This window comes from Chiloscyllium plagiosum, chromosome 7 (genome assembly GCF_004010195.1).
Source record: "Chiloscyllium plagiosum isolate BGI_BamShark_2017 chromosome 7, ASM401019v2, whole genome shotgun sequence".
NCBI classification, from domain to species: Eukaryota; Metazoa; Chordata; class Chondrichthyes; order Orectolobiformes; family Hemiscylliidae; genus Chiloscyllium; species Chiloscyllium plagiosum.
Window position 1 is genome coordinate 6,930,356 of NC_057716.1, and position 27,566 is coordinate 6,957,921.

Genomic DNA, 27,566 nt, shown 5'->3' on the forward strand with positions numbered 1-27,566 from the left:
CCCCACCCCAATCTGTCCTATCACCCTCACCTTGACCTTTTTCCACCTATCACATTTCCGACGCCCCTCCCCCAAGTCCCTCCTCCCTATCTTTTATCTTAGCCTGCTGGACAAACTTTCCTCATTCCTGAAGAAGGGCTAATGCCCGAAACGTCGATTCTCCTGTTCCCTAGATGCTGCCTGACATTCTGGTGTCCCTTGTGATCCTAAGAATGGGTCTGGTCACAACGTCACTCCATATAGTTAGACTGTGCCATACCAGCTGTCCCTTGTAGAGAAACCTGTGTGGAAACCGCTTTTCACCGCAGGTCTACTAAGCATCATTAGCATTAGCGCAATATCCAGAAAAAGGTCAGAAGTCACATGACATCAGGTTTTAGTCCAACAGGTACATTTCAAATCACAAGCTTTTGGAGCACTGTTCTTTCGTCAGGTAACATCAATACTAGCACCTCTACATCATGTTGAAAAAGGAGAGGGTGGGTCCTATCAAAGTTGAAACTTTATTGCTGGAACAGCACAGCAGGTCAGGCAGCATCCAGGGAACAGGAGATTCGACGTTTCGGGCACATGCCCTTCTTCAGGAATGAGCAGAGAGTGTTCAGCAGGAGAAGATAAAAGGTAGGGAGGAGGGGCTTGGAGGAGGGGCGTTGGAAATGTGATAGGTGGAAAGAGGTCAAGGTGAGGGTGATGGGTCGGAGTAGGATGGAGGCGGAGAGGTCAAGAAGAAGACTGTAGGTCAGGAAGGCGGTGCCGGGCTGGAGGGATTCGGCTGAGCCAGGTGGGGGGAGGGGGGATGAAGAAACTGGTGAAGTCCAAGTTCATCGCCTGCGGTTGGAGGGTTCCCAGTCGGAAGATAAGACGCTCCTCCTCCGACCGTCGGGTTGTTGTGGTTTGGCGGTGGATGGGTCCAATGGCCTGCATATCCTCGGTGGAGTGGGAGGGGGAGTTGAGATGCTGTGCTACAGGTTGGTTGGGTTGGTTCGTCCGGGTGGCCCAGAGGTGCTCTCTGTGTCGCTCCGCAAGTAGGCGGCCTGTCTCCCCAATATAGAGGAGGCCACACCGGCTGCAGCGGATGCAGTAGATGATGTGGGTGGAGGTGCAGGTGAATCTGTGGCGGATATGGAAGTTTCCCTTGGGGCCTTGGAGAGAAGTGAGGGGGGAGGTGTGGGCGCAAGTGTTGCACCTCCTGCGGTTGCAGGGGAAGCCTTGGAGGGTGGTGAGGGGGTAGGTGTGGGCGCAAGTGTTGCACCTCCTGCGGTTGCAGGGGAAGCCTTGGAGGGTGGTGAGGGGGTAGGTGTGGGCGCAAGTGTTGCACCTCCTGCGGTTGCAAGGGAAGGTGCCGGGAGTGGTGGTTGGGTCGGTGGGGGGTGTGGATCTGACAAGGGAGTCGCGGAGGGAGTGGTCTCTACGGAAAGCTGATAGGGGTGGGGAGGGAAATATATCCTTGGTGCTGGGGTCTGTTTGGAGGTGGCGGAAGTGACGGCGGATGATGCGCTGTACATGGAGATTGGTGGGGTGGTAGGTGAGGACCAGTGGGGTTCTGTCCTGGTGGCGGTTGGAGGGGCGGGGCTCAAGGGGGGAGGAGCGGGAAGTGGAGGAGATGCGGTGGAGGGCACCGTCGACCACGTCGGGGGGGAAATTGCGGTCCTTGAAGAAGGAGGCCATCTGTGTTGTACGTATTTTGAACTGGTCAGCCGAATCCCTCCAGCCCGGCACCGCCTTCCTGACCTGCAGTCTTCTTCTTGACCTCTCCGCCTCCACCCTACTCCGACCTATCACCCTCACCTTGACCTCTTTCCACCTATCACATTTCCAACGCCCCTCCTCCAAGTCCCTCCTCCCTACCTTTTATCTTCTCCTGCTGAACAATCTCTGCTCATTCCTGAAGAAGGTCATGTGCCCGAAACGTCGAATCTTCTGTTCCCTAGATGCTGTCTGACCTGCTGTGCTGTTCCAGCAATAAAGTTTCAGCATTGCCCATGCAAAGCAAGATGACAGGTAGAGCACATGAATTTTATGCATCACTGGCTAAGGAAGTCTCTATGGTTTATGAGTCTATAACAAAGATTATCTTATGTGTGTGAATTAGTTCCTAAAGGCAAAAATTTCAAAATTTGATGAAACAGCCTGGGAAATCCTATATTGATATAAATGGGTAAAGTAAAAGTTATTTTAACAGGTGAATATGGGCATTAGGAAGAAATACCACATATGAAATTCTCAGAGAAATTATTCCCTTGGAAGAATTTAAAAGTTGACTACGTCTTATAATTAGAACTCATGTTAAAGGCCAGACCAAGTAGCCCTCGGTGAGGAGCAGTGACATCTGATATTTAGATTAGATTAGATTCGATTCCCTACAGTGTGGAAACAGGCCCTTCAGCCCAACAAGAGTAACCCACCCAGACCCATTTCCCTCTGACCAATGCACCTAACAAGAGGGGAAATTTAGCATGGCCAATGACCTACACATCTTTGGATTGTGGGAGGAAACCGGAGCACCCGGAAGAAACCCACGTCGTCATAGGGAGGATGTGCAAACTCCACACAGACAGTTGCCTGAGGCAGGAATTGAACCTAGGTCCCTGGTGCTGTGAGGCAACAGTGCTAACCACCGTGCCACCCTAAGCCACCCTCATAGAATCATAGAGCTGTACAGCATGGGCACAGACCTTTTGGTCTAACTCGTCCATATTGGCAGATATCCTAAATTAATCTAGTCCCATTTGCCCGCACTTGGCCCATATCCCAATAATCTCTTCCTATTCATATATCCATCCAAATGCATTTTTAATTGTACCAGCCTCCACCACTTCCTCTGGCAGCTCATTCATTCATGCACCACCCTCTGCATGAAAAGATTGCCCTTAGGTCCCTTTTAAACTTATCCTCTCTCACCTTAAACCTCCGCCCTCTAGATTTAGGCTCTCCCACCATAGGGAAAAGACCTTGGCTATTCACCCTATCCATACCCCTCATGATAAGGCCACCCCTCAGCCTCTGATGCTCCAGAGAAAATAGCCCCAGCCTATTCAGTCACTTCCTTTTCTTCAAACACTCCAACTCTGGCAACATCCTTGTAAATCTTTTCTGAACCCTGTGTCGTTTCATGACGTCCTTTCTATGGTAGTAGGGAGACCAGAATTGAAAGCAGTATTTCAAAAGTCACCTAACCAATGTCCTGTACCACCCCAACATGATCCCCCAACTCCTGTACGCAATGCACTAACTAATAAAGGCAAGTATACTAAAAGCCTTCTTCATTATCCTGTGGGCCTGTGACTCCACTTTCAAGGAACTATGAACCTGCACTCCAAGGTCTCTTTGTTCAGCAACACCCCTCAGGACCTTACCATTAAGTGTATAAGTCCTGCCCTGGTTTCCCTTTCCAAAATGCAGCACCTTATATTTCTCTAAATTAAACTCCATCTGCCACTCCTCAGCCTTGGCCATCTGTTCAAGGTCCTGTTGTAATCTTCTGTGCTGAGGTAACCGTCTTCACTATGCCCTACACCTCAAATTTTGGTATCATCTGCAAACTTACTAACTATACCTCTTATGCTCACATCCAAATCATTTATATGAATGATGAAAAACAGTGGACCCAGCACCAATCCTTGTGACACACCACTGGTTGCAGGCCTCCAGTCTGAAATGCAACCCTCCACAATCACCTTCTGTGTTCTACCTTTGAGTCTTTTCTGTATCCAAATAGCTAATATTCTATGTGATCTAATCTTGCTAGCCAGTCTACCATGAGAAACTTTGTTGAATGCCTTACTGAAGTCTAAATAGATAGTTGTGGGCGGCACGGTGGCACAGTGGTTAGCACTGCTGCCTCACAGCGCCAGAGACCCGGGTTCAATTCCCGTCTCAGGCGACCGACTGTGTGGAGTTTGCACATTCTCCCCGTGTCTGCGTGGGTTTCCTCCGGGTGCTCCGGTTTCCTCCCACAGTCCAAAGATGTGCAGGTCAGGTGAATTGGCCATGCTAAATAGCCCGTAGTGTTAGGTAAGGGGTAAATGTAGGGGTATGGGTGGGTTACGCTTCGGCGGGGCGGTGTGGACTTGTTGGGCCGAAGGGCCTGTTTCCACACTGTAAGTAATCTAATCTAATCTAATCTAATCAAGTCCACCGCTCTGCTGTCATTAATCCTCTTTGTCACTTCTTCAAAAAACTCAATCAGCATGGCTTCCTACATGCAAAGTCATGTTGACTGTCCTTAATCAGTCCTTGTCTTTCTAAATACATGTAAAACCTTTCCCTCAGGATTCCCTGCAACAAATTGCCCACCACTAATGTCAGGCTCACTGGTAGTTTCCTGGCTTTTCCTTACCACCTTACTTAAATAGTGGTATCATGTTAGCCAACCTGCATTCTTCTGTCAGCTCATCTATAAAACTAAGCCTTTTATCTCTCACCCCCATAAACCTGATAAGGAACGAGGACCAGGTCAGTGAAAGGAAATGCCACTCTACAATAATATCTACTTATATTAAGTAGTTTAACTGGGATAATTATAAACCTGATTCAGTAAGAGTATCATCCCAGACTTTCGGGTTTACTGTCAGATACTAAAGTGCCTGACCACCAGATGGACTACAGCAGTTCAAGAAGGGAGCTCAATCACTGCCTTCTTAAATGCAACTAGAGACAGATGATAAATGCTGGCCCAGCCAAAAATGCCCAAGTCCCATGAGTGATTTTTAAAAAATTGCTTAATATCGAGGTCATAAAGCCATACAGCATGGAAACAGACCCTTCGGTCCAACCAGTCCACACCAACTATAATCCCAAACTAAACTAGTCCCACTTGCCTAAGCTTGGCCCATATTCTTCCAAAGATTTCTTATTCATGTACTTATCCAAATGTCTTTTAAACATTGTAAGTGTACTGGATGTAGGTTTGATCACTGAGCTGGAAGTTTCAATTTCAGATGTTTCGTCACCATACTAGATAACATCATCAGTGAGCCTCCGGATGAAGCACTGGTGGTATGGCCCACTTTCTATTTATGTGTTTACGTTTCCTTGGGCGGGTGATGTCATTTACTATGGTGACACCATTTCCGGTGGTGATGTCATTTCCTGTTCTTTTTCTCAGGGGGTGGTAAGTGGGATCCAAATCAATGTGTTTGCTGATAGAGTTCCGGTTGGAATGCCATGCTTCCAGGAATTCTCGTGCATGTCTCTGTTTGGCTTGTCCTAGGATGGAAGTGTTGTCCCAGTCGAAGTGGTTTCCTTCCTTATCTCAATGTAAGGATACTAGTGAGAGTGGGTCATGTCTTTTTGTGGCTAGTTAATGTGCATGTATCCTTGATGGCTAGTTTTCTACCTGTTTGTCCAATATAGTGTTTGTTACAGTTCTTGCAAGGTATTTTGTAAATGACATTAGTTTTGCATGTTGTCTGTATAGGGTCTTTCAAGTTCATTAACTGCTGTTTTAGTGTGTTGGTGACCATGATGCCAAGAGATCTGAAGTCGTCTGGCATTTTAAGTGTACCCGCATCCTCTGGAAGTTCATTCCATACACAAACTACTCTCTGTGTGGCAAGGTTGCCCCTCAGGTCCTTTTTAAATCTTTCTCTTTTCCCCTTACAAATATGCCCCAATTTAGCACTGCTGCCTCACAGCAACAGAGTAGTTCGATTCTGGCCTCAGGCCTCTGTGTGGAGTTTGCACATTCTCCCCGTGTCTGCGTGGATTTCCTCCGGGTGCTCCGGTTTCCTCCCACAGTCCAAAGATGTGTAGGTCAGGTGAATTGGCCATGTTAAGTTGCCCATAGTGTTAGGTCCATTAGTCAGAGAGAAATGGATCTGGGTGGGTTACTCTTCGGAGGGTCGGTGTGGACTTGTTGGGCCGAAGGGCCTGTTTCCACACTGTAGGGAATCTAATTAATCTAATCTAGTCTTGAATTCCCTAACCCTAGAAAAGAAACACTTTCCATCCACTTTATCTATGTCCCTCATGATTTTATAAACCTCTATAATGTCACCCTCAACCTCCTATGCTGCAGTGAAAAAAATCCCAGCCTATCCAAACTATTTTTAAAACTCAAACTCTCTGTTTCCATCAACATCCTGATGAATCTTTTCTGAACCCTCTCCAAATTATAAATATCTATCCTATACCAGTCCGACCAGAATTGGACACAGTATTCCAGAAAAGTCCACATCAACATTCTGTACAACCTCAACATGACATCCCAACTCCTATAGCCAAAAGTCTGAGCAAAGAAGAAAAGCATGCTAAATGCTTTCTTAACCACCCTGTCTACTGGTAGTTCTCCTGTAACATGGTAGTTGCGGTCCTGTGTGACGTTGTATTATAGAAGTAATCGTGCAATAAAAGTAATGGGGTCTATGGGTAAAACAGGGTTAGGGATTCCAGTTTAGTGAACCTATCCATTTCTGCTCAGTTACAGAAATGCCAATTTGTTACAAGTTAATTTTCCAATTTATTGTTGTATTCCTGGATCCTTGTGGAGTGGACTTTATCCAGAACCCAGTTGTCTTCCAATAAACTTTGTGAAACCTCTGGAAGTTTTGTTTGGTGTGAGTAAAATGTCCTTTTTTTTGAGCGGATGGTGAAAGAGTTGGGATGCTCTGAATGGTTGGAGGTTTTGATGAGTCTCGGGTTTCAGAGAGAATGAGGGGCCGAGATTCTCAGATTGTCCACCTCCCCTTTCAAACAGTGACTGGTTGAATTTGAATCAGGCATAACTTGGGGATAGGTGGGGTGAGGAGAGATAAGGGTTGCCTTTGGTCTGTCCTTAGTTTCACACTTCCCTGCCTCCACACACTTACACCCTCACTTCTAAAGTCACTGTGTGTTGAAACTTCAGATAGCCAATAACTGAGCCTCTGCTAAACAAAAGGCCCTGCTTACTCTCCAACACGTCAAGTATTTCCACCTTCTTTCACTCTCTATCTATTTCTCTCTCTTCCCGCTCCTCAGTTCCCGTGCCCTCAAATCCGTGCATGATCCCAATTTGCATTCCAGCACAAATGTTCACTTCCCCACCTTAGTTGCAAATAGAAGCAAAACAACACACAAACACAAATGACAACCTGCTCCAATAGATGTGCAAGCAAAATAAATCACAGCTGGGCTGGTAATACAGGGAATGGAATCATGTAACAGTGAACGAGAATTCACTTTATAAGAGAAAACGGTGTGCAATTCACAAATCGTGTTACAGGCAAGTCTCATTCATGAAATTTGTGTTATAGGAGAACTACCTGTGTATGTTATGCAAACTTCGAAGAATTATGTACATGAAACCCTAGGTCTGTCTGTTCCACGAAACTACCCAAAGTCCTACTTTTGATTGAATAAGTCCTGTCCTTGTTTGTTTTACCAAAATGCAGTACTTTGCATTTATCCAAATTAAACCTCATCTGCCACACCTCAGCCCATTGATCCAATTGATCAAGAGCTCTTTATAATCTTCGATATCCTTCTTCACTATGCACTATACCACCAATTTTGGATTCATCCACAAAATTACCAAACATGCCTTCTATATTCTCATCTAAATCATTTATATAAATGACAACAACTTTACTAAAGTCCAGGTAAGTAACATGCACAACTCTGCCTTCATCAATCTTCTTGGTTACTTCCTCAATAAACTCAATCAAGTTTGTGAGACACGCACAAAATCACGCTGACTATCGCTAATCAGTCCTTGCCTCTCCAAGTATATACATATCCTATCTTTCAGAATCAGCTCTGATAATTTACCCACCACTGAAGACTCACAGGTCTATAATTCCCAGGCTTCTCCTTACATCCTTTCTTAAACAAAAGCACAACATTAGCCACTCTCCCGTCATCTGACACCTCACCAATAGTTATCTATAACTTCTTCCCTAAGTTCATCTTGAACAGCACTCAGAATCAGCTTGTATTGCAACTCCTGCCTTATTGCTAAGAACGTTGCATTAAGTTTATTTTGAACAAATAAATAACTTTCCTATAAAATTTTCAGTACTCCTTGAACTTAATTTCTACTAGGTAAATTTTCATATTGGGATATATTTGATTTATCATTGTTAAATGTTCAAACTTATAATTGAAAATTGAGGATTTAGATCTATTGGTGTAAGATAAGCCAGAATTTCTCAACAATCGTAGCCTAATAGCAAATAGAGATAAAACTCTAAACTGGTTGCAAATCAAAGTGGTAGTGAATTTCATTCTTGCTTATTGCTCTATAGCTGCTTGTGATACATAATACAGTGGGATGTAATTAATGGAATGAATGAGCTTCAAATGGATAAAAGAGAGAAAAAATATTTTGTGTGAAAGCTATTGCAGAATAATCCATTGAGAATGCAGTCAGTATTCCTCCTAACGGCATACTTGGTCATTTTGATTGAACAAATACAACCCTCATTTTCAGAACTTTCTTTGATTATATTAACTAAGTAGCTGAGCCGTACAAATTGTTATGAAGGTGTAGGTGTGTACTGTACCTTTAAGAGAGAGAGAGGAAGCTAGCAAGGACCAACTGAAAGCACAGAGTGTGCTGAACAATTTAAAATGTGACATTTGGTTGAAACAAATAGCTGGAGTTGCTTTGCCATGGAACAAAAGCAAATTCACATTTGGCCAATCAGTTTAAACTATGCTCCATTTACCAAAATCCAATTGAATTTGAATTTTATTGTTTGGGATGACATCAAACGAATGAAATGATCCGATGTTTTGGGGTATAAAACTGGACATTTTGAACAGTTGGGGGAAAACTGCAAAGAGCAGCCAAGCAAACACCAATGTAGAGCTAGCTGGATAACTCTCTGAAAGGTACCTGTCCATAAGAAATTTGTGCAGCAGAACACTAAAGCCGACGTAGAGAAATCTACAGAGAAAGTTCGACATCCAAAGACGACAACTGGGTTTGAAAGTGATTTGCCGTAAATTTAAGGGGGAATTTAATGGGCCAGTATTGTAGAGTGGGAGGTAATAGATAGGTTTAAGAGAAAAGAGTTGTAAATAGTTGTTGTTTAATGTTCTCCGTTGAACTTAAAGAATAAACTTATTAATTTTTACTTTAAATAGTGACATCTGGGATAGTTCTTTGCCTCTTGAAATTTAACAGATTACTGCGCAAGATGAGCTTCTCTGTGTGTCGTGTTTAAATTAGCAGAGGGGTTTACCCCGTGTCGTAATAAAATGATACAGTGAATTTGAGGTTAAGGCCCTGATTTATGAAGGCATGGGTTGAGTGAGAAACCTGGACTTCAGCACACCTGGATAAGGTAACAAAATCATCAATGATACCAAGCTGAATCTTCTGACCCTCATGAGGTGTAAGGGCATGTGAAAAAGGTCTAATTAAACTGTGTAGGTTGTATATCAGCTTGCTAGGTGGCCCTTGACCTACACTAATTTATGTATACTCAGAGGCTAGGACACTAGGCCATGGGTTATCTAATGAGAGTCACCCTTGCTTCCAGCTCTATCACCCTCTCTCCTTCCCTAACCCTCTCCTCCTTCCCAAACCCTCTCCAATTCACGTGACTCCCAATCACAGATCTGACCATCAACACTTACCTTTTCCCCAGTTGTTGTTCACAAGCTCCAGGAGTTTTGCAGTGTTTGGCAGCAGCCACAGGCTCCTCCATGGTGCTATTGGTCAGCCGTTCTAGACAATTAGGACATTGTATCATCACAAAGAGCATATATTAATGGGAAAATGTTTCAATTATTCAGCAGGTTACATAGATAGCATCTGGGAAACAAGAAATCAAACTTGTTTTGTTTGACGCCACCTTCCCATTCTCGTGTCATGTTTGGTTGCTGTATTGTTCATGCACATTTCCATCCAGATTTTAGTATTTCTCTTCAAAGTTTTAATGCTTTGTGACCCAGGTTAATAGTTTGAAGAGATAAGTTACCATAATTCTCATTCAGAACATGGAATTGGAACCTTAAGATATGTTAACTAAATTTCCCCAGGTTGACAGAATGAGGACTGAAATGTAAAGTTGATAGTTTCAGATGAACAGAGAAATAAAGTTACAAAAAAGTGCAACCATTATTTCCAAAACCCTTTTAAATCAATAGATTCAGTATTTACCACCTGATCCTCGCAGAAATTTCTGTTAAAAATAGATGCTATCAGGATGGTGGATCTGATGCAGCATTGTACAGTCTTGCCGTGTTGCATCCAATTGTAAATGGATCACAAGCATTTGTGGGGTTTTACTAGTGTGGCTATTTCTTCCTGATCCTGAAGGTCTCACTTGATACAACATTTTGGATCTGATTTGAATGGGGTTAAAACTGAGGCAGATCTGGGTCCTGCACAATTTCTGGTCCCCACCTCACCCGATGTACAATAAGAATCAACATTTACCCTCTTCATCTCTAGAAATGTAAAACACTCAGGTTTATGAATGAAAAATTATTGAGGAATGTTCAGTAAATGCTGCTACACCCCCCGACTCCCCCAACCCTGTGATGGATGTCTGTCAATAATTTAGATAAGAATATAGGAAGCATGCTTAGTAAGTTTGTTGAAGACACCAAAATTGGTGGTAGAGTAGACAGTAAGGAAGATTATCTAAGATTACAAAGGGATCGTGATAAATTAGGCCAATGGGGCGAGGAGTGGCAGATGACATTTAATTTAAATAAATGCAAGGTGTTGCAATTTGGTAATATGAACAAGACCATTTACTACTCTGAAGGGAAGAGTAAACAAGATATAGTTCATTGCATGTTAGAAACAAAATACAAGTTATACTTGATAAGACATATTATAGAGAGTATAAGGATGACATGGACATCAGGTCTTATTCCTTTGTGATCCTATGATTAGAACTTAGACATTGCTAAAAGCAAACTAGAAGTTGAAACTTTTCATCTTGTTCTTATCAAAACTAAGGTAAATGGATCAGACTTATGAAAAATAAGATGTCACTTTGTACAGAATGAGAAGAATGTGCTAATTGGTTGGGCCATAATGAGCATGGAGATGCAGCAAAAACGGTTAACTGTCAACTTTAATTATCTGACAAGGCAGCTATATTCTGATTGGTCAAGGCTTTGCCATGGAGATGCAGCTGTCCACATGACCTTTTGTTTTTTTAAAAGGTACAGTGCATGTCCAAACTTCTTTGGCCTATATAAAACAAAGTCTTGTGTATTTATGTTATACCTTCTAGCACATGCAAATGCATCATACTTTGGACATGGCTGATGATCTCAAATTGCTTTCTTGCTGGCTGCATGTTACTGTGCTCAATCAACAAAATATTTTGTTTTCTTACTAGTTCTGACAAGCACAAAGTCAAAAGCTTCAATTTCAAGTCTTGCTTTAGCATTGCTTAAGATCCCATCAAATCTCATAATTTCAAACTTCAGAAAAGTGCAAACCAGATCCTCCATCAGGCGTAATTCTGCTACTAGAAATCATTTGATGAAAAAGTCTTGACTAAGGCGTACACTAGAAACCAGTTTAAGATCAGCCTTTGCATACGTTTGGAGTGACAACATGACTGTGCAGCTTCAAATGAATGTTGCTCAAGACCTTATTTTAAATGAGCCAAAACCTTTGTGCATACATTGCACTTTGTTCAATAAAAGTTGGGGAGGGGGGTGCTCATGGAGATAGCCAAGTTCTACTGCATCACCAGAGCTATGCTCTAACCAATCAGAATATACTGTTTGGTCTGAGAATTAAGATTGACCGTGAGCTGTGTATCTCCATGCCAATAATGGCCCAACCAATCAGCATCCTCTTCTCATTCTGTATAAAAAGATATCTCTATTATAGAGTCATCGAGACATAGAGATGTACAGCATGGAAATAGACCCTTTGGTCCAAACTGTCCATGCATACCAGATATTCCAACCCAATCTCGTCCCACCTGCCAGCACCCGGCCCATATCCCTCCAGACCCTTCCTATTCATATACCCATCCAAATGCCTTTTAACTGTTGCAACTGTTCCACCACTTCTTCTGGCAGCTCATTCCATACACGTATCACCCTCTGCATGAAAAAGTTGCCCCTTAAGTCTCTTTTATATCTTTCCCCTCTCACCTTAAACCCAAGTCCTCTAGTTCTGAATTCTCCCATCCCAGGGAAAAGACCTTGTCTATTTATCCTATCCATGCCTCTCATAATTTTGAAAACCTCTATAAGGTTACCCCTCAGCCTCCGACACTCCAGGGAAAACAGCTCCAGCCTGTTCAGCCTCTCCCTATAGCTCAAATCCTCCAACCCTGGCAACATCCTTGTAAATCTTTTCTGAACCCTTTCAAGTTTCACAACATCTTTCCGATAGGAAGGAGACCAGAATTGCACACAATATTCCAACAGTGGCCTAACCAATGTCCTGTACAGCCGCAACATGACCTCCCAACTCCTGTACTCAGTACTGTGACCATTAAAGGAAAGCATGCCAAACGCCTTATTCACTATCCTATCTACCTGCGACTCCACTTTCAAGGAGCTATGAACCTGCACTCCAAGGTCTCTTTGTTCAGCAAAAGTCCCTAGGACCTTACCATTAAGTGTATAAGTCTCGCTAAGATTTGCTTTCCAAAATGCAGCACCTCGCATTTATCTGAATTACACTCCATCTGCTACTTCTCAGCCCAATCGTCCATCTGATCAAGATTCCGTTGTAATCTGAGGTAACCTTCATCGCTGTCGACTCCACCTCCAATTTTGGTGTCATCTGCAAACTTACAAACTATACCTCTTATGCTCGCATTCAAATCATTTATATAAATGACAAAAAGTAGAGGACCCAGCACCGATCCTTGTGGCACTCCACTGATCACAGGCCTCCAGTCTGAAAAACAATCCTCCACCACCACCCTCTTTTTTTTTTTACCTTTGAGCCTGTACTGTATCCAAATGATTAGTTCTCCCTGTATTCCATGAGATCTAACCTTGCTAACTAATCTCCCATGGGGAATCTTGTCGAATGCCATACTGAAGTCCATATAGATCACGTCTACCGCTCTGCCCTCATCAATCCTCTTTGTTACTTCTTAAAAAAAAACTCAATCACGTTTGTGAGACATGATATCCCACGCACAAAAACATGCTGACTATCCCTAATCAGTCCTTGCCTTTCCAAATGCATGTACATCCTGTCCCTCAGGATTCCCTCCAACAACTTGCCCACCACCGACGTCAGGCTCACTGGTCTATAGTTCCCTGGCTTGTCCTTACCACCCTTCGGAAACAATGGCACCGCATTAGCCAACCTCCAGTCTTCCGGCACCTCACCTGTGACTATTGATGATACAAATATCTCAGCAAGAGGCCCACAATCACTTCTCTAGCTTCCCACAAGAGTTCTCGGGTACACCTGATCAGGTCCTGGGGATTTATCCGCCTTTATGTGTTTCAAGACATCCAGCACTTCTTCCTCTGTAATATGGACATTTTTCAAGATGTCACCATCTATTTCCCTACATTCTATATCTTCCATATTTTTTTCCACAGTAAATACTGATGCAAAATATTTGTTTCCTATCTTCCCCATTTTCTGCGGTTCCACACAAAGGACGCCTTGCTGGTCATTGAGGGTTTAGATCAGAGTGGTGCTAAAAGCACAGCAGGTCAGGCAGCATCCGAGGAGCAGGAAAATCGACCTTTTGAGCAAAAGCCTTCATCAGGAATGACCTTGAAGGGGCCCTATTCTCCCTTAGTTACCGTTTTGTCCTTAATGTATTTGTAAAAACCCTTTGGATTCTCCTTAATTCTATTTGCCCTCTTTTTGCCCTCCTGATTTTCCTCTTCAGTACACTCCTACTGCTTTTATACTCTTCTAAGGATTCACTCGATCTATCCTGTCTATACCTGACATATGCTTTCTTCTTTTTCTTAACCAAGCCCTCAATTTCTTTAGTCATCCAGCATTCCCTATACTTACCAGCCTTTCCTTTAACTTTTGACAGGAATATACTTTTTCTAGATTCTCGTTATCTCATTTCTGAAGGCTTCCCATTTTCCAGCCGTCCCTTTACCTGCGAACATCTGTGCCCAATCAGCTTTTGAAAGTTCTTGCCTAATATCGTCAAAATTGGCCTTCCTCCAATTTAGAACTTCAACTTTTAGATCTGGTCTATCCTTTATCATCACTATTTTAAAACGAATAGAATTATGGTCACTGTCCCCAAAGTGCTCCCCCACTGACACCTCAGTCACCTGCCCTGCCTTATTTCCCAAGAGTAGGTCAAGTTTTGCAACATCTCTAGTAGGTACATCCACATACTGAATCAGAAAATTGTCTTGTACACACTTCACAAATTCTTCTCCATCTAAACCTATGGCAGTCCTAGTCTATGTTCAGAAAGTTAAAATCCCCTCCCATAACCACCATATTATTCTTACAGATAGCTGAGATGTCTTTACAAGTTTGTTTCTCAATTTCCCTCTGACTATTAGGGTGTCTATAGTACAATTCCAATAAGGTTATCATCCCTTTCTTATTTCTCAGTTCCAACCAAATAACTTCCCTGGATGTGTTTCCAAGAATATTCTCCCTCATTACAGCTGTAATGCTATCCCTTATCAAAAATGTCAATCCCCCTCCTTTCTTGCCTCCCTTTCTATCCTTCCTGTAGCATTTGTATCCTGGAACATTTAGCTGCCAGTCCTGCCCTTCCCTGAGCTATGTTTCTGTAATTGCTATGATGTCCAAATCCCATGTTCCTAACCATGCCCTGAGTTCATCTGCCTTACCTGTTAGGCCCCTAACAGTTTAATTTATTAGCCCTATCATGTCCCTGCCTGCCCTGACTGTTTGACTCGCTTCTGTTCTCAACTATACCAGTCTCAGATTGACCTCTTTCCTCACTATCTCCCTGGTTTCCACCCCCCTCCCCCCCCCCCGCCAACCTTATTAGTTTAAATCCTCCTGAGCAACTCTAGCAAATCTCCCTCCCTTCCAATTTAGGTGCAATCCGTCCTTCTTGAACAGGTCACTTCTACCCCAAAAGAGATTCGAATGATCCAAAAATGTGAGTCTTTCTCCCATACACCAGCTCCTCAGCCATGCATTCATCTTCTCTATCCTCCTATTCCTGCCCTCACTAGCTTGTAGCACCAGGAGTAATGCAGATATTACTACTCTCAAGGACCTCCTTTTTAACTTCCTGCCTAACTCTCTGTAATCTCCCTTCAGAATCTCAACCTTTTCTCCTCCTATATCGTTGGTTCCAATGTGGACAATGACCTCTTGCTGGCCCCTCTCTCCCTTGAGAACATTCTGCACCCTCTCTGAGACATCCTTGATCTTGGCACCAGGGAAGCAACACACCATTCTGATATTTTGCTGCTGGCCACAGAAATATCTGTCTGTACCTCGGACTAGAGAGTCCCCTAACACAATTGATCTCTTGGAACCCGATGTACCCCTCGTTGCTTTAGAGCCAGTCTCAATATCAGAAACTTGGCTGTTCGTGCTCCATTCCCCTGAATCAATCACCCCCTACATTTTCCAAAACAGCATACTTGTTTGAAATAGGGATAGCCACAGAAGACTCCTGCACTAGCTGCCTACCTCTCTCACCTTTCCTGGAGTTAATCCATCTATGTGACTGTGTCTGAGACTTTCTCCCCTCCCTATAGCTGCCCTGCATCACATACTGTTGCTGTTGCAAATACCTCATTGCCTCTCACTGTCTCTCCAACTGATCCATTCGATCTGATAGGATTCGCAACCAGCAGCATTTATTGCAGATATAATCCACATTTACCCTTAAACTCTCTTTAAACTCCCACATCTGACAAGAAATGCATATCACTCTACTAAAGATCATTTTTGCTCCTTCACAATCTACAGACCCAGAAAATAATACCGTCTTACTTCTCTACAAAACACTGCCCCAGGTTGAACTAATAGTTATAGCTTACATGTTAAGTTTAATCAAAAGACATATCTCAAAAACATATAATCAAGAAAGAACTCACTCAACTCACTACTGCAGACTTTCTGTAGGCTACAGTTAAAACAATTCACTTATCTGATTCTGTGCTGTGAACTTCGCCCAAACAGTTCCTCCAAGATCAGTTGTGAATTTCACTGTTTGTTAATTTTCCCAGCGCACTCCTATGTCCAGCGATACGTGAATTCAAACAGCAAAGGCAGGTTCTCTCTCCCTCTCCTGCACTGACCTCACCATGTGCGTCCTTTGTCTGTTCTTCTCCCTTTTGAAACTGCTGTTGTTTTGACCTTTTCTTTTCCAAAATTTCAAAACAATGTAACAGCATATAAAACAGTAACTGCTGCTCCTGGAATTCGAGAAAATCACTTCCAATACCTAAATTACCTCAAAAAAGGAGCAACTGTTACAGCCAGAAATTTTTCCCATTCTCCATCTTGGATTACCCAGAATTCCCTAACAATTTCATAGCATCCCTACAGGCCATTTGGCCCAATATGTCCACACTGACCCTCCAAAGAGTAACCCACCCAGACCCATTCCCCTACTTTATTATCCTATACTTGCTCCTGACTAATGCACTTAATCTACACATCCCTGAACCCAATGGGCAATTTAGCATGGACAATCCAGTCTAATCCTCACACATTTGAATTGAGGGAGGAAACCAGAGCACCACAATGCAGACACAGGGAGAACATGCAAACTCCACAGAGACAGTCACCCGAGGCTGGAATTGAACCTGGGTTACTGGCACTGTGAGGTAGTAGTGCTAACCACCGAACCACCTTGCCAGTATTGTTTTCAAGTTTGTTTCTTTTTTCCCAGTTCTGACAAGTGCAAAGTGAAAAAGCTTCAATTTCAAATCTTGCTTTTGCAATGCTTAAAATACCATGAAATTCCATATGACATCATCACAGTGTGTGACATTTAAAGCACACCTCAGTATTAATCATTTCAGACTCTTATATAAATTGCTTGTACGTGACTCCATATCCACAGTAATGTAGTTGACCCTTATCTGGCCATCCTTGCAAATCACAATGTTTAAGGACAATGGGAAATCCTATGAAACAATGTGGTGAAACAAGCAAATTGTCATTAGTAACCTGTACTATGATTATCTAAACAGTAGGTCAGGCAGCATCCAGGGAACAGGAGAATCGACGTTTCGGGCATAAGCCCTTCTTCAGGAAGGGCTTATGCCCGAAACGTCGATTCTCCTGTTCCCTGGATGCTGCCTGACCTGCTGCGCTTTTCCAGCAACACATTTTCAGCTCTGATCTCCAGCATCTGCAGACCTCACTTTCTTATCTAAACAGTACCAGACCATTAAAAAGTCCTTAACAAATAGAACTAATTTATGGATGTATTAGCTAGTTTTGAGAAGATTTGTGGCTCAGGTTGAGGTTCTGGATGTAGGTTTGCTCGCTGAGCTGGGAGGTTCATTTCCAGACATTTCGTCACCCTACTAGGTAACAACTTCAGTGGGCCTCAGGCAAAGCAGTGTACATGATTCCTGGTTTCTATTTATACGTTGGTGTCTTTGGGTTGGTGATGTCATTTCCTGTGGTCATGTCATTTCCTGTTCTTTTTCTCAGGGGGTGGTAGATGGGGTCTAACTCGATGTGTTTGTTGATGGAGTTCCAGCTGGAAAGCCATGCTTCGAGGAATTCTCGTGCGTGTCTCTGTTTGGCTTGTCCTAAGATGGATGTGTTGTCCCAGTTGAAGTGGTGTCCTTCCTTATCTGTATGTAAGGATACTAGTGAGAGAGGGTTATGTCTTTTTGTGGCTAGTTGGTGTTCATGTATCCTGGTGGCTAGTTTTCTGCCTGTTTGTCCAATGTAGTATTTGTTCTAGTCCTTGCACGGTATTTGTAAATGACATTACTTTTGCTTGTTGTTTGTATAGGGTCTTTCAAGTTCATTAGCTGCTGTTTTAGTGTGTTGGTGGGTTTGTAGGCTATCGTGATGCCAAGGGGTCCAAACATATGGATGTATGTTTGCTCACTGAACTGGAAGGTTCATTTTCAGACGTTTTATCACCATACTAGGCAACATCTTTAGTGAGCCTCCAAACGAAGCACTGCTGATGATTTCTGCTTTCTATTTATATGTTTGGGTATCTTTGGGTTGGTGATGTCAGAATTAATTTATGAATTATTTTCTCCAATCTAGTTGGACATTGTGCCAAGATTAATATTGACAACTTTCTGTATGTATTAGATTTCTCCATATTTGCATTGAAATATTGGACTTTAATCTATTTCCTTCCAGTGTTTTCTTTTAGTTCACATTTATGTTTTTTTATGTTTGCACTCTATTCAAGTATTATGCTGATATTATACAGCAGTAGGGTACTGCATGTATGACAAGAGAGATAGATAGAGAGAGAGAGATAGATAGAGAGTCAGAAAGACAGAGATGATACTAGAAAATGGAGGATGCAATGCTAAGTTCAGAAAAAAGGATAAAAAGTGATTGTGTGAAGACTAAGGGTATATTGAGAACTGAGAAAATTCAAGTTTATAACAAGGGAAAAACACAGATATCTGCATTCTATTTATTTTTCTGTATGACTCAGTAGCCTGGACAATAAATAAAAATCTGTGGAAGAAAACAATAGCTTTTGGAATTTGCATTCTAGGACATTTGCCAAAAATGCCATTCACAGATCATGAGGCAAATGAAAAGGAATTTGAAACTACAATGCCAAAAAGACATCTACAAAAGAGCATGTCAGTATTTTGGGGCTAGATTAGAGTGGTGCTGGAAAAGCACAGCAGGTCAGGCAGCATCCGAGGAGCAGGAAAATCAACGTTTTGGGCAAAAGTCCTTCATCAGGTTCCTGATGAAGGGCTTTTACCTGAAACGTCGATTTTCTTGCTCCTCGGATGTTGCCTGACCTGCTGTGCTTTTCCAGCACCATTCTAATCTAGACTCTGATCTCCAGCATCTGCAGTCCTCACTTTTGCCATGTCAGTATTTTGACCATTTTGGTCAGAGCTGAAAAGTTACAGAGATCTCTTCTAGGGAGCAAAGTGGAGAGCAGCAGAAAGAGAAGTAGACGTAGATCTAGGTCGATGTCAAATGTCACAAAGCAGTTACAAGCAAGCTACCTGTGCGAGGATGGCACAAAACAGACAAGTATGATGTACTATAAAGTGACAAGCACGGCGGGCAGAAATGATCAACGAGGTTTGTTGGGACTTGATTTTAGTTGACTGACTGGTATATGTACTTCAGTGTAAAACCCCTCATGCTGAAATCTCTGTGAACTCCAGGTGGAAATGAGTCATTGAGAAACTTGAGTGTTGTCACATATATCCAGAATCACAATGAATACAACATGGATTAAAATAGATTTTAATCAATGTTTCCAGTGCCAATACACAGGGTCACACTTGGTCCAGAAAACTCTGTTTCTGATTTGTTTTCTTCATAAAAGAAATCCCATGGCTTAAATTTACATCCAAATGTTGCTTCCTCAAATAACTATAGTCATTTATTACTGATGAAACACTTCGGACTGAATCTTATGTTTTTGTCTAAAGTCCAAGTGTTTGCAGAGTTTTTAGAGTGATGCCAAGTATGTTTTCTTCCCATATCTTACCGAACTCACCACAGTAACGACTTATCCTGCCCCTATAGAATCCCTTTCGTTTATTCCAGCACCATCTTGCCACACCCTGTTCCAGAACACTTTACCTTTCACCAGATATCTAGGAATTGACTGGCATCATTGGTGCCTACTCCATATTTTAAAATCTGTTGTTTACCTGGACAAGCACTGTCACTCTGGTGCTGCCCTGCATGGTTCCTTATATTTTCACAGGACAAGAAAGATGGGCCTTGACGTCCCCCAGTCAGAATACATTCTGTGTCCTTGCCACCCTCAGTACTTCCTCAAAGTGGTGTGCAATGTGAAGAAATATTGTTTCATCAGCTGGGTGGGCTGATATGTGATAACCAATGAGATTGTCCATTTTGACCAAATGCCATAAGACTTTGTGGTGTCTGGAGTCAATGTTGAGGACTCCCAGGTTAATTCTCTTCTGATTATGCATTATTGCTCAGTCAACCAATAGAACAGGACATATCCAGGAGTGGCATCTAGAACATTATAAGGCATGACTGTTTTGCTGCTGCCTGATTAGCCTGTTCAACACCTCGAGAGGTTTGCAAGAAGGACTTTAATGGTTGGTAGGACTGAATCAGTAATTAGGTTGACACCAGGCTATTCATCTGGTTTCATTCCTTAGGACCTTTTTTTTTTTAGCATCTTCCCAGGGTGATATGGGGATAATGGGGGTTGAAAATTGAGGTGCTGCAAAAGCGCAGCAGGCCAGGCAGCATCCGAGGAGCGAGGAAGCTGGAGAAATCTACATTCATCCCGTGTGGTTGGAGGGTTCCTAGGTGGAAGATGAGGCGCTCTTCCTCCAGGCGTTGTGTGGCCAGGGTGTGGCGATGGAGGAGGCCAAGGACCTACATGTCCTTGGTGGAGTGGGAGGGGAGTTAAAGTGTTCAGCCATGGGGTGATTGGGTTGGTTGGTGCAGGTGTCCCAGAGGTGATCTCTGAAACGTTCTGCAAGTAGGCGGCCAGTCTCCCCAGTGTAGAGGAGACCACATCTGGTGCAGCGGATACAGTAAATGATGTGTGTGGAGGTGCAGGTGAATTTGCAACGGATATGGAAGGATCCATTGGAGCCTTGGAGGGAGGTTAGGGGGGAGGTGAGGGCGCAAGCTTTGCACTTCTTGCGGTTGCAGGGGAAGGTGCCGGGAGTGGAGGTTGGGTTGGTGGAGAGTGTGGACCTGACGAGGGAGTCACGGAGGGAGTGGTCTCTTCGGAACGCTGATAGGGGTGGGGAGGGAAATATATCCCTGGTGGTAGGGTCCTTTGGAGGTGGCGGAAATGACGTAGGATGATACGATGTATTCGGAGGTTGGTGGGGTGGAAGGTGAGGACCAGTGGGATTCTGTCCTGTTGACGACTGGAGAGGCGGGGTTCAGGGGCGGAGGTGTGGGAGGTGGAGGGCGTGGGTGGTGTCCTGAAAGTAGGTGGGGAGTTCTTGGACTAAGGGGAACAGGACAGTGTCGAGGTATGCAGCGATGAGTACGGTGGGGCAGGAGCAGGCTGAGACAATGGGTCGGCCGGGGCATTCGGGTTTGTGGATTTTGAGCAGGAGGTAGAAACGGGCGGTGCGGGGTTGTGGGACTGTAAGATTGGAGGCGGTGGATGGGAGATCCCCCGAAGTGATGAGGTTATGGATGATCTGGGAGATGATGGTTTGGTGGTGGGAGGTGGGGTTATGGTCCAGGGGGCAGTAGGAGGAGGTGTCTGCGAGTAGGCGTCCAGCTTCAGCGGTGTAAAGATTGGTGCACCAAACTACCACTGCGCCTCCCTTGTCTGCCGGTTTGATGGTGAGGTTGGGGTTGGAGCGGAGGGAGTGGAGGGCTGCGTGTTATGAGGATGAGAGGTTGGAGTGTGTGAGAGGGGTGGACAGGTTGAGGAGGTCAATGTCGCAGCGGCAGTTGGATATGAAGAGACCGAGGGCGGGTAAGACGCCAGCACGGGGTGTCCAGGTGGATGGAGTGTGTTGGAGGCGGGAGAAGGGGTCATCAGAGAGTGGGCGAGACTTCTTGTTGAAGAAGTAGGTGCAGAGGTGAAGGCGGCGGAAGAAATGCTCGATGTCTAGCCGCTTGTCGAACTCATTGATCCGGGAGCGTATGGGGATGAAGGTGAGGCCTCTGCTGAGGACTGATTGTTCATCCTCAGAGAGGAGGAGGTCTGGAGGGATGGTGAAAATACGGCAGGGCTGGGAGCTAGGACCTGGTGTGGGGCTGGAGCTAGAGTGGGGGCGGAGTTAGGCACTCCGCCAAGGACATGCAGGTCCTTGGCCTTCTCCATCGCCAGACCCTGGCCACACAACGCCTGGAGGAAGAGCGCCTCATCTTCCGCCTAGGAACCCTCCAACCACACGGGATGAATGTAGATTTCTCCAGCTTCCCCTCCCCCCACCTTATCTCAGTCCCAACCCCTGGATTCAGCACCGCCCTCTTGACCTGCAATCTTCTTCCCAACCTCTCCGTCCCCACCCCCTCTCCGGCCTATCACCCTCACCCTCACCTCCTTCCATCTATCATATTCCCAGCACCCCTCCCCCAAATCTGGCCTGGCCTGCTGTGCTTTTCCAGCACTACACTTTTCAATTCTGGTCTCCGCATCTGCTGTCCTCACTTTCTCCTGATATGGAGATAAGCCTTTCTAGTCAATTAGTGATTAAGTTTGGTAGATAATGTCAGATAGTATGATGGGTACTGATTCAAGATTGAAGTAGATAAACAGTTGAAACAAAGATGGTACAAGGATAAAGGGAAAAGTGGGAATGACTGGGTTGTTCAATATAACAGCCAGCATCGACTTCTCTTGGAATGTACTGTTTTTATGATTAGAATGATTATGCACTTCTAATGCCATTCTTATGAAAGTAGATTTATCTTTTCATTTGGGAATGGCAAGTGGTATGATGTCTGGTGAAGAAGAGAAAAAAATGAAAAAGACAAACAATTTATACTTCATAACTCAATAATGTCAAAACTTGCATAATCATCCTTGTTTTGCATTTTTCCCATAGGATTCTACAAAACAGAAGCACGAACAGAAGAAAACTGTATCATTCAGTAGCATGCCTTCTGAAAAGAAAATTAACAATGCCAGTGACTGTATCAGCTTCATGCAAGCTGGCTGTGAGTTGAAGAAAATACGTTCAAATACTCGAATCTATAGTCGCTTTTTTACTTTAGATCCTGACCTTCAGGCTTTACGTTGGGAACCTTCCAAGAAGGATCCTGAAAAGGCTAAACTTGAAATTTCTTCTCTTAAAGAAGTCCGAGTTGGAAAAAACACAGAGACTTTCAGAAGTTGTGCAGTTGTGGATCAGATTTGTGAAGACTGTTCATTCTCCTTAATATATGGAGAAAACTATGAGTCTTTGGATTTGGTAGCCAGTTCTGCAGATATTGCTAATATCTGGGTTACAGGCCTCCGCTACGTCATTTCACATAATAAGCAAACATTGAATTTGATAGATGGGAGCCAGAATACGCTAAGGACCACATGGCTTCATTCTGTGTTCAGTGAAAATAGTAAAGCCAGCAATGGAATTATGTTGGAAGATGAAGCTGTGAAGGTGATAATGCAACTCAATCATGGTTTAAAAGAATCAAAAATCAGAATTAAAATTAGAGAGTTACAAAATAATAAAGGGAAACTAGCTACCTGGGTAACAAAGGAGGAATTTACTGACATTTACTATGATCTTTGCACTAGGCCTGAGGTTTATTTCTTGCTTGTGCAAATTTCTAGGAATAAAGAATTTCTGGATGCCAAAGACTTGATGTTTTTTTTAGAAACTGAACAAGGAATGATCAATGCAACTGAAGAAATGTGCCTTGATCTTATACGAAGGTATGAGCCTTCAAAGCAAGGTCAGCTGAATGGTAATCTCAGTATTGATGGCTTTACTCGGTACCTGATATCACCAGAATGCAATATATTTGATCCAGAGCACAAAAAAGTCTGTCAAGATATGACTCAACCTCTATCCCATTACTATATCAATGCATCTTATAACACCTATGTTGCAGAAAACACCGCTAGAAGCTCTTCTGATCTGCTTGGATATATTAGGGCCTTAAAGTTGGGCTGCAGAAGTATTGAACTTGATGTATACGACGGTCCAAATGAACCAGTTGTCAGTAAACGCAACAATGTGACCTCACCAATCAGCTTCAATAATGTCATTAAAGTAATTAATCAGTATGCCTTTGTAACCTCCGAGTACCCTTTGATTATATGTTTGCGAAATCACTGTTCAGTAGGGCAACAAAAAGTCATGGCACAAAAACTGAAAATGATCCTTGGAAACAAAATATTTACAGAAACACCAAATTCAACACAAAGGTACCTCCCATCACCAGAGAAGTTAAAGAGGAAAATTATCTTGAAGGGAAAGAAATTGCCGCAAAACATTGACTTAGCTGAAGGTGATGTGACAGATGAAGATGAAGAAACAGAAAGTTCCCGAAGTTTAACAGATACATTTTTTGTTACTAAGCGGACTATTCATCTATGTAGGGAGCTCTCAGATTTGGTTACTTTATGTAAAACTGTACAATTCAACAATTTTCATAATTCAATGAAGAGGCAGAAATATTGGGAAATGTGTGATTTTGGTGAAGGTGAGGCACGTGCATTGGCAAATGAATATCCAGATGACTTTGTGAACTACAATAAGAGATTTCTGTCACGAGTGTATCCTAGCAATTTCGGATTTGAGTCAAGCAATTTGAATCCGCAAGAATTCTGGAATTGTGGCTGCCAACTGGTAACCATCAATTATCAGACCCCTGGTCCAATGTTGGATCTTAATGTTGGTTGGTTTCGACAGAATGGGTGTTGTGGCTATGTCCTACGCCCTGCAGTTATGCGTGATGAGGTGTCCTACTTCAATGCATATATTAAAGGAATAGTTCCTGGATCCTTACCTCAGCTTCTACATGTAAAGATTATTAGTGGTCAGATGTTTCCAAAGCCAAGAGGTTCTGGAACAAAAGGAGATGTCATCGATCCATATGTGTATTTGGAAATCCGCGGCATTCCTGCAGATTGTGCAGAAGTGAGAACAAGGACTGTTCATTTAAATGGAGAGAATCCTATTTTTGATGAAAGTTTTGAATTTGAAATCAACCTGCCTGAGCTTGTAACACTCCGATTTGTTGTTTTAGATGATGACTACATTGGAGATGAATTTATTGGCCAGTACACAATCCCATATGAGTGTTTACAGTCCGGTTATCGGCATATCCCTTTACACTCATTCACTGGGGAAGAAATTGAGCTTGCTACACTTTTTGTTCACATTGCAATAACAGACCGAAGAGGTGGGGGAAAGGCTCACAAGCGTGGATATTCTGTCAGAAAAGGAAAGAACACAATAAAATACACAATGTTAAGAAATACTGGGATCAAGATTGTTGACGATGCGTTTAAAATTGCAGGCCAACCATTACGAGAAGCTACAGATATCCGAGAAAATATGCAGGTAATGAAATTGGAGATAAAATGTATTGTAATGTTTACAATTGTAACTGGATGAGGTTGCACTAAACAACTAAGCCCTGTTTAACATAAGTGTTTAAAATCAGTATACAACTGGATTTGCTAAACTTAAGGATGTAAAATAGCACCAAAACATTAATTGCCCTATTCCTTCAAAACTTGGTCAATAGTGTTCCATGAATAGGGATCTTGTGGCAACCCTCCACTGCCTCTCCCTATTTCAATCTGTATTTGTAACCAACCAAAATTGCTGCATTCCTCCAACTCCTTCAACTACTTTCACTGAAACTCTAAAATATTCATAGAATTTAACCCTTCATCATATCCCTTATATGATATCACATATTCTTTGATAATGCTGTTGTGTATCACTTGAAGATATTCACAATGCTGAATGGATGGCACGGTGGCTCAGTGGTTAGCACTATTGCCTCAGAGCTCCAACGATGCAGGTTTCAATCCACCCTTTGATGGAATTTGCATATTCTCCCTGAATCTGCATGAGTTTCCTGCAGGTGCTCCAGTTTCTTCCTACAGTCCAAAGATGTACAGGTTAGGTGGATTTGCCATGCTAAATTGCCCATAGTTTCTGCGGATGTGCATGCTATGTGGACTAGCCATGGGAAATGCAGGGTTTCAAGTATAAAGTAGGATGGGATGCTATTGGAGAGTCAGCATGAGCTGAATGGCTTGCTTCCACATGTGGTGATTCTACGAATGCATCGTATCACTGTAAGAGTTTCACTGCTGTTTATGGAAACTTACTGCATGCACTGTCTGCCATGTGTTCGACATTCTAACTGTGACAACACTTTAAAATATTTAATTTGCTACATTGCCATTTTGGACAACCTGAATTTGTGAAAAGGGCTAGGTAATTTTTTTTACCAATTGATTGTCCCTCTACTTTTCCTACTATAACAACTTTTGGATGAACAGATCCAAATTTTGAATGCAAGTTTTGGTCTATGTTAACTATCTCATAGCAGAAGATGTCAAGGAACTGCATTCCTTGACATTTACTGTTTTTACACTATGCATTGATACTTATTTGCAACGAGGTGTGATAAGGAGAGTTTCAGAAACCATATGTGTAAATAAATTGCTCATATTTGAGTGCTTGCATCTTTGCATGTTTTTAACCCTATTGTCTTGAGCTGAAATGTCCGGAAAGCCCCTAATGCCATTGTTTTAAGTCCATTGCACAGTCTCTAGCTTCATCCTTCTTCCTGACAATGGTCTAAGACTGGACCAGACTGTTTGTAACCTTGCTAAGATCTATTGCTAAGAGCATCTATTTTCAACTCAGTTGCATCAGCAACACCACCCTGCCTCAATTCATATGCTTATGAAATTCTTATTCATGCCCTTGTTATCTCCAAGCCTGATTATACCACTGCACCCTTAGCTAGTTTCTTACGTGTTACTTTTTGTAAGCTTGAGGTACTTAAACTCTGCTGCATATGTTTTAAATTGCTCCATGTCCGCTTCCTCTGTGCTTATTTATGCAAATGGATCCTAATTCAGCAGCATTTACATTCTGAAATTCTCATCCTTATTTTTAGATCTCTCATAAGTCTTTCCTTTCTCAGTAATTTCATCCACTCTTGCAGTCGTCTGAGATATCTGTGCTGATTTAATTTTGGCTTCCTGAGTATTACAGATTTTATGTGCTTCACAGTTGTTGTTTGTGCTGGCAGCTGCTTTGTTCGTAGTCTCTGAAATTCATTCCCTCAACACCTTGCCTCTGTATTTTGTTTCTTACTTCAGGACACTCCCTTAAGCCCATTTCTTTGATTAAGTTTTTGATAATTTATTCTAATGTCTCCGAATAAGATTCAGTGTAAATTTACTTTGTAATAGTCATAGAGTTGCATAGCACAGAAACAGACCCTTCGGTCCACCTCATCTATGCCAACCAGATAGTCTAAATTAATCTACTCATTTGCCAGCATTTGACCCATATCCCTTTAAACCCTTCTTATTCATGTACCCATCTGGATGCCTTTAAAATGTTGTAATTGTGCAGCCTCCACTATTTTCTCTAGCAGCTCATTCCATACAGGCATGAGCTCTGTGTGAAAATGTTGCCTCTTAGTTCACTTTTATATCTTTCCCATCTCACCTTAAACCTGTGCACTCTAGTTTTGGAGGCCCTACTCTGGGAAAAAGCCCTTGGCTATTCACCGTATCCATGCCCCTCATGATATTACAAATCTCTGTAAGGTCTTCCCTCAACATCTATCACTCCAGGGAAAAGAGTCCCAGCCTATTCAGCCTCTCCCTGTTGCTCAAAACCGCCAACCCTAGCAACATGCTTGTAAATCCTTTCAGAACCCTTTCAAGTTTCACAACTTTCAAGTTCTATAGGAGAGAGACCAGAATTGCACGCAATATTCCAATAGTGGCCTAACCAATGTCCTGTAGAACGCAACATGACCTCCCAACTCCAATTATCAATGCATTGATCAATAAAGGCAAAGTTACAAAAGGCCTTCTTCACTATCATATCTACCTGTGACT

General features: G+C 42.9%; 1 protein-coding gene across 3 annotated transcripts in view; it reads left to right on the plus strand.

Annotated features, from left to right (window-relative positions):
- Nucleotides 1–27,566, plus strand: part of plcl1 (phospholipase C like 1) — a 336,006-nt gene that overhangs the window by 244,669 nt on the left and 63,771 nt on the right. For 2 of the 3 annotated variants that reach the window (XM_043692934.1, XM_043692935.1), the window contains exon 2: nucleotides 22,558–25,026. In XM_043692934.1, the coding sequence (XP_043548869.1) occupies nucleotides 22,558–25,026 (2,469 nt within the window). Of the gene's footprint in view, nucleotides 1–8,774; nucleotides 8,815–22,557; nucleotides 25,027–27,566 lie in introns of those variants that run through there. The other variant, XM_043692936.1, reaches the window with a different exon arrangement.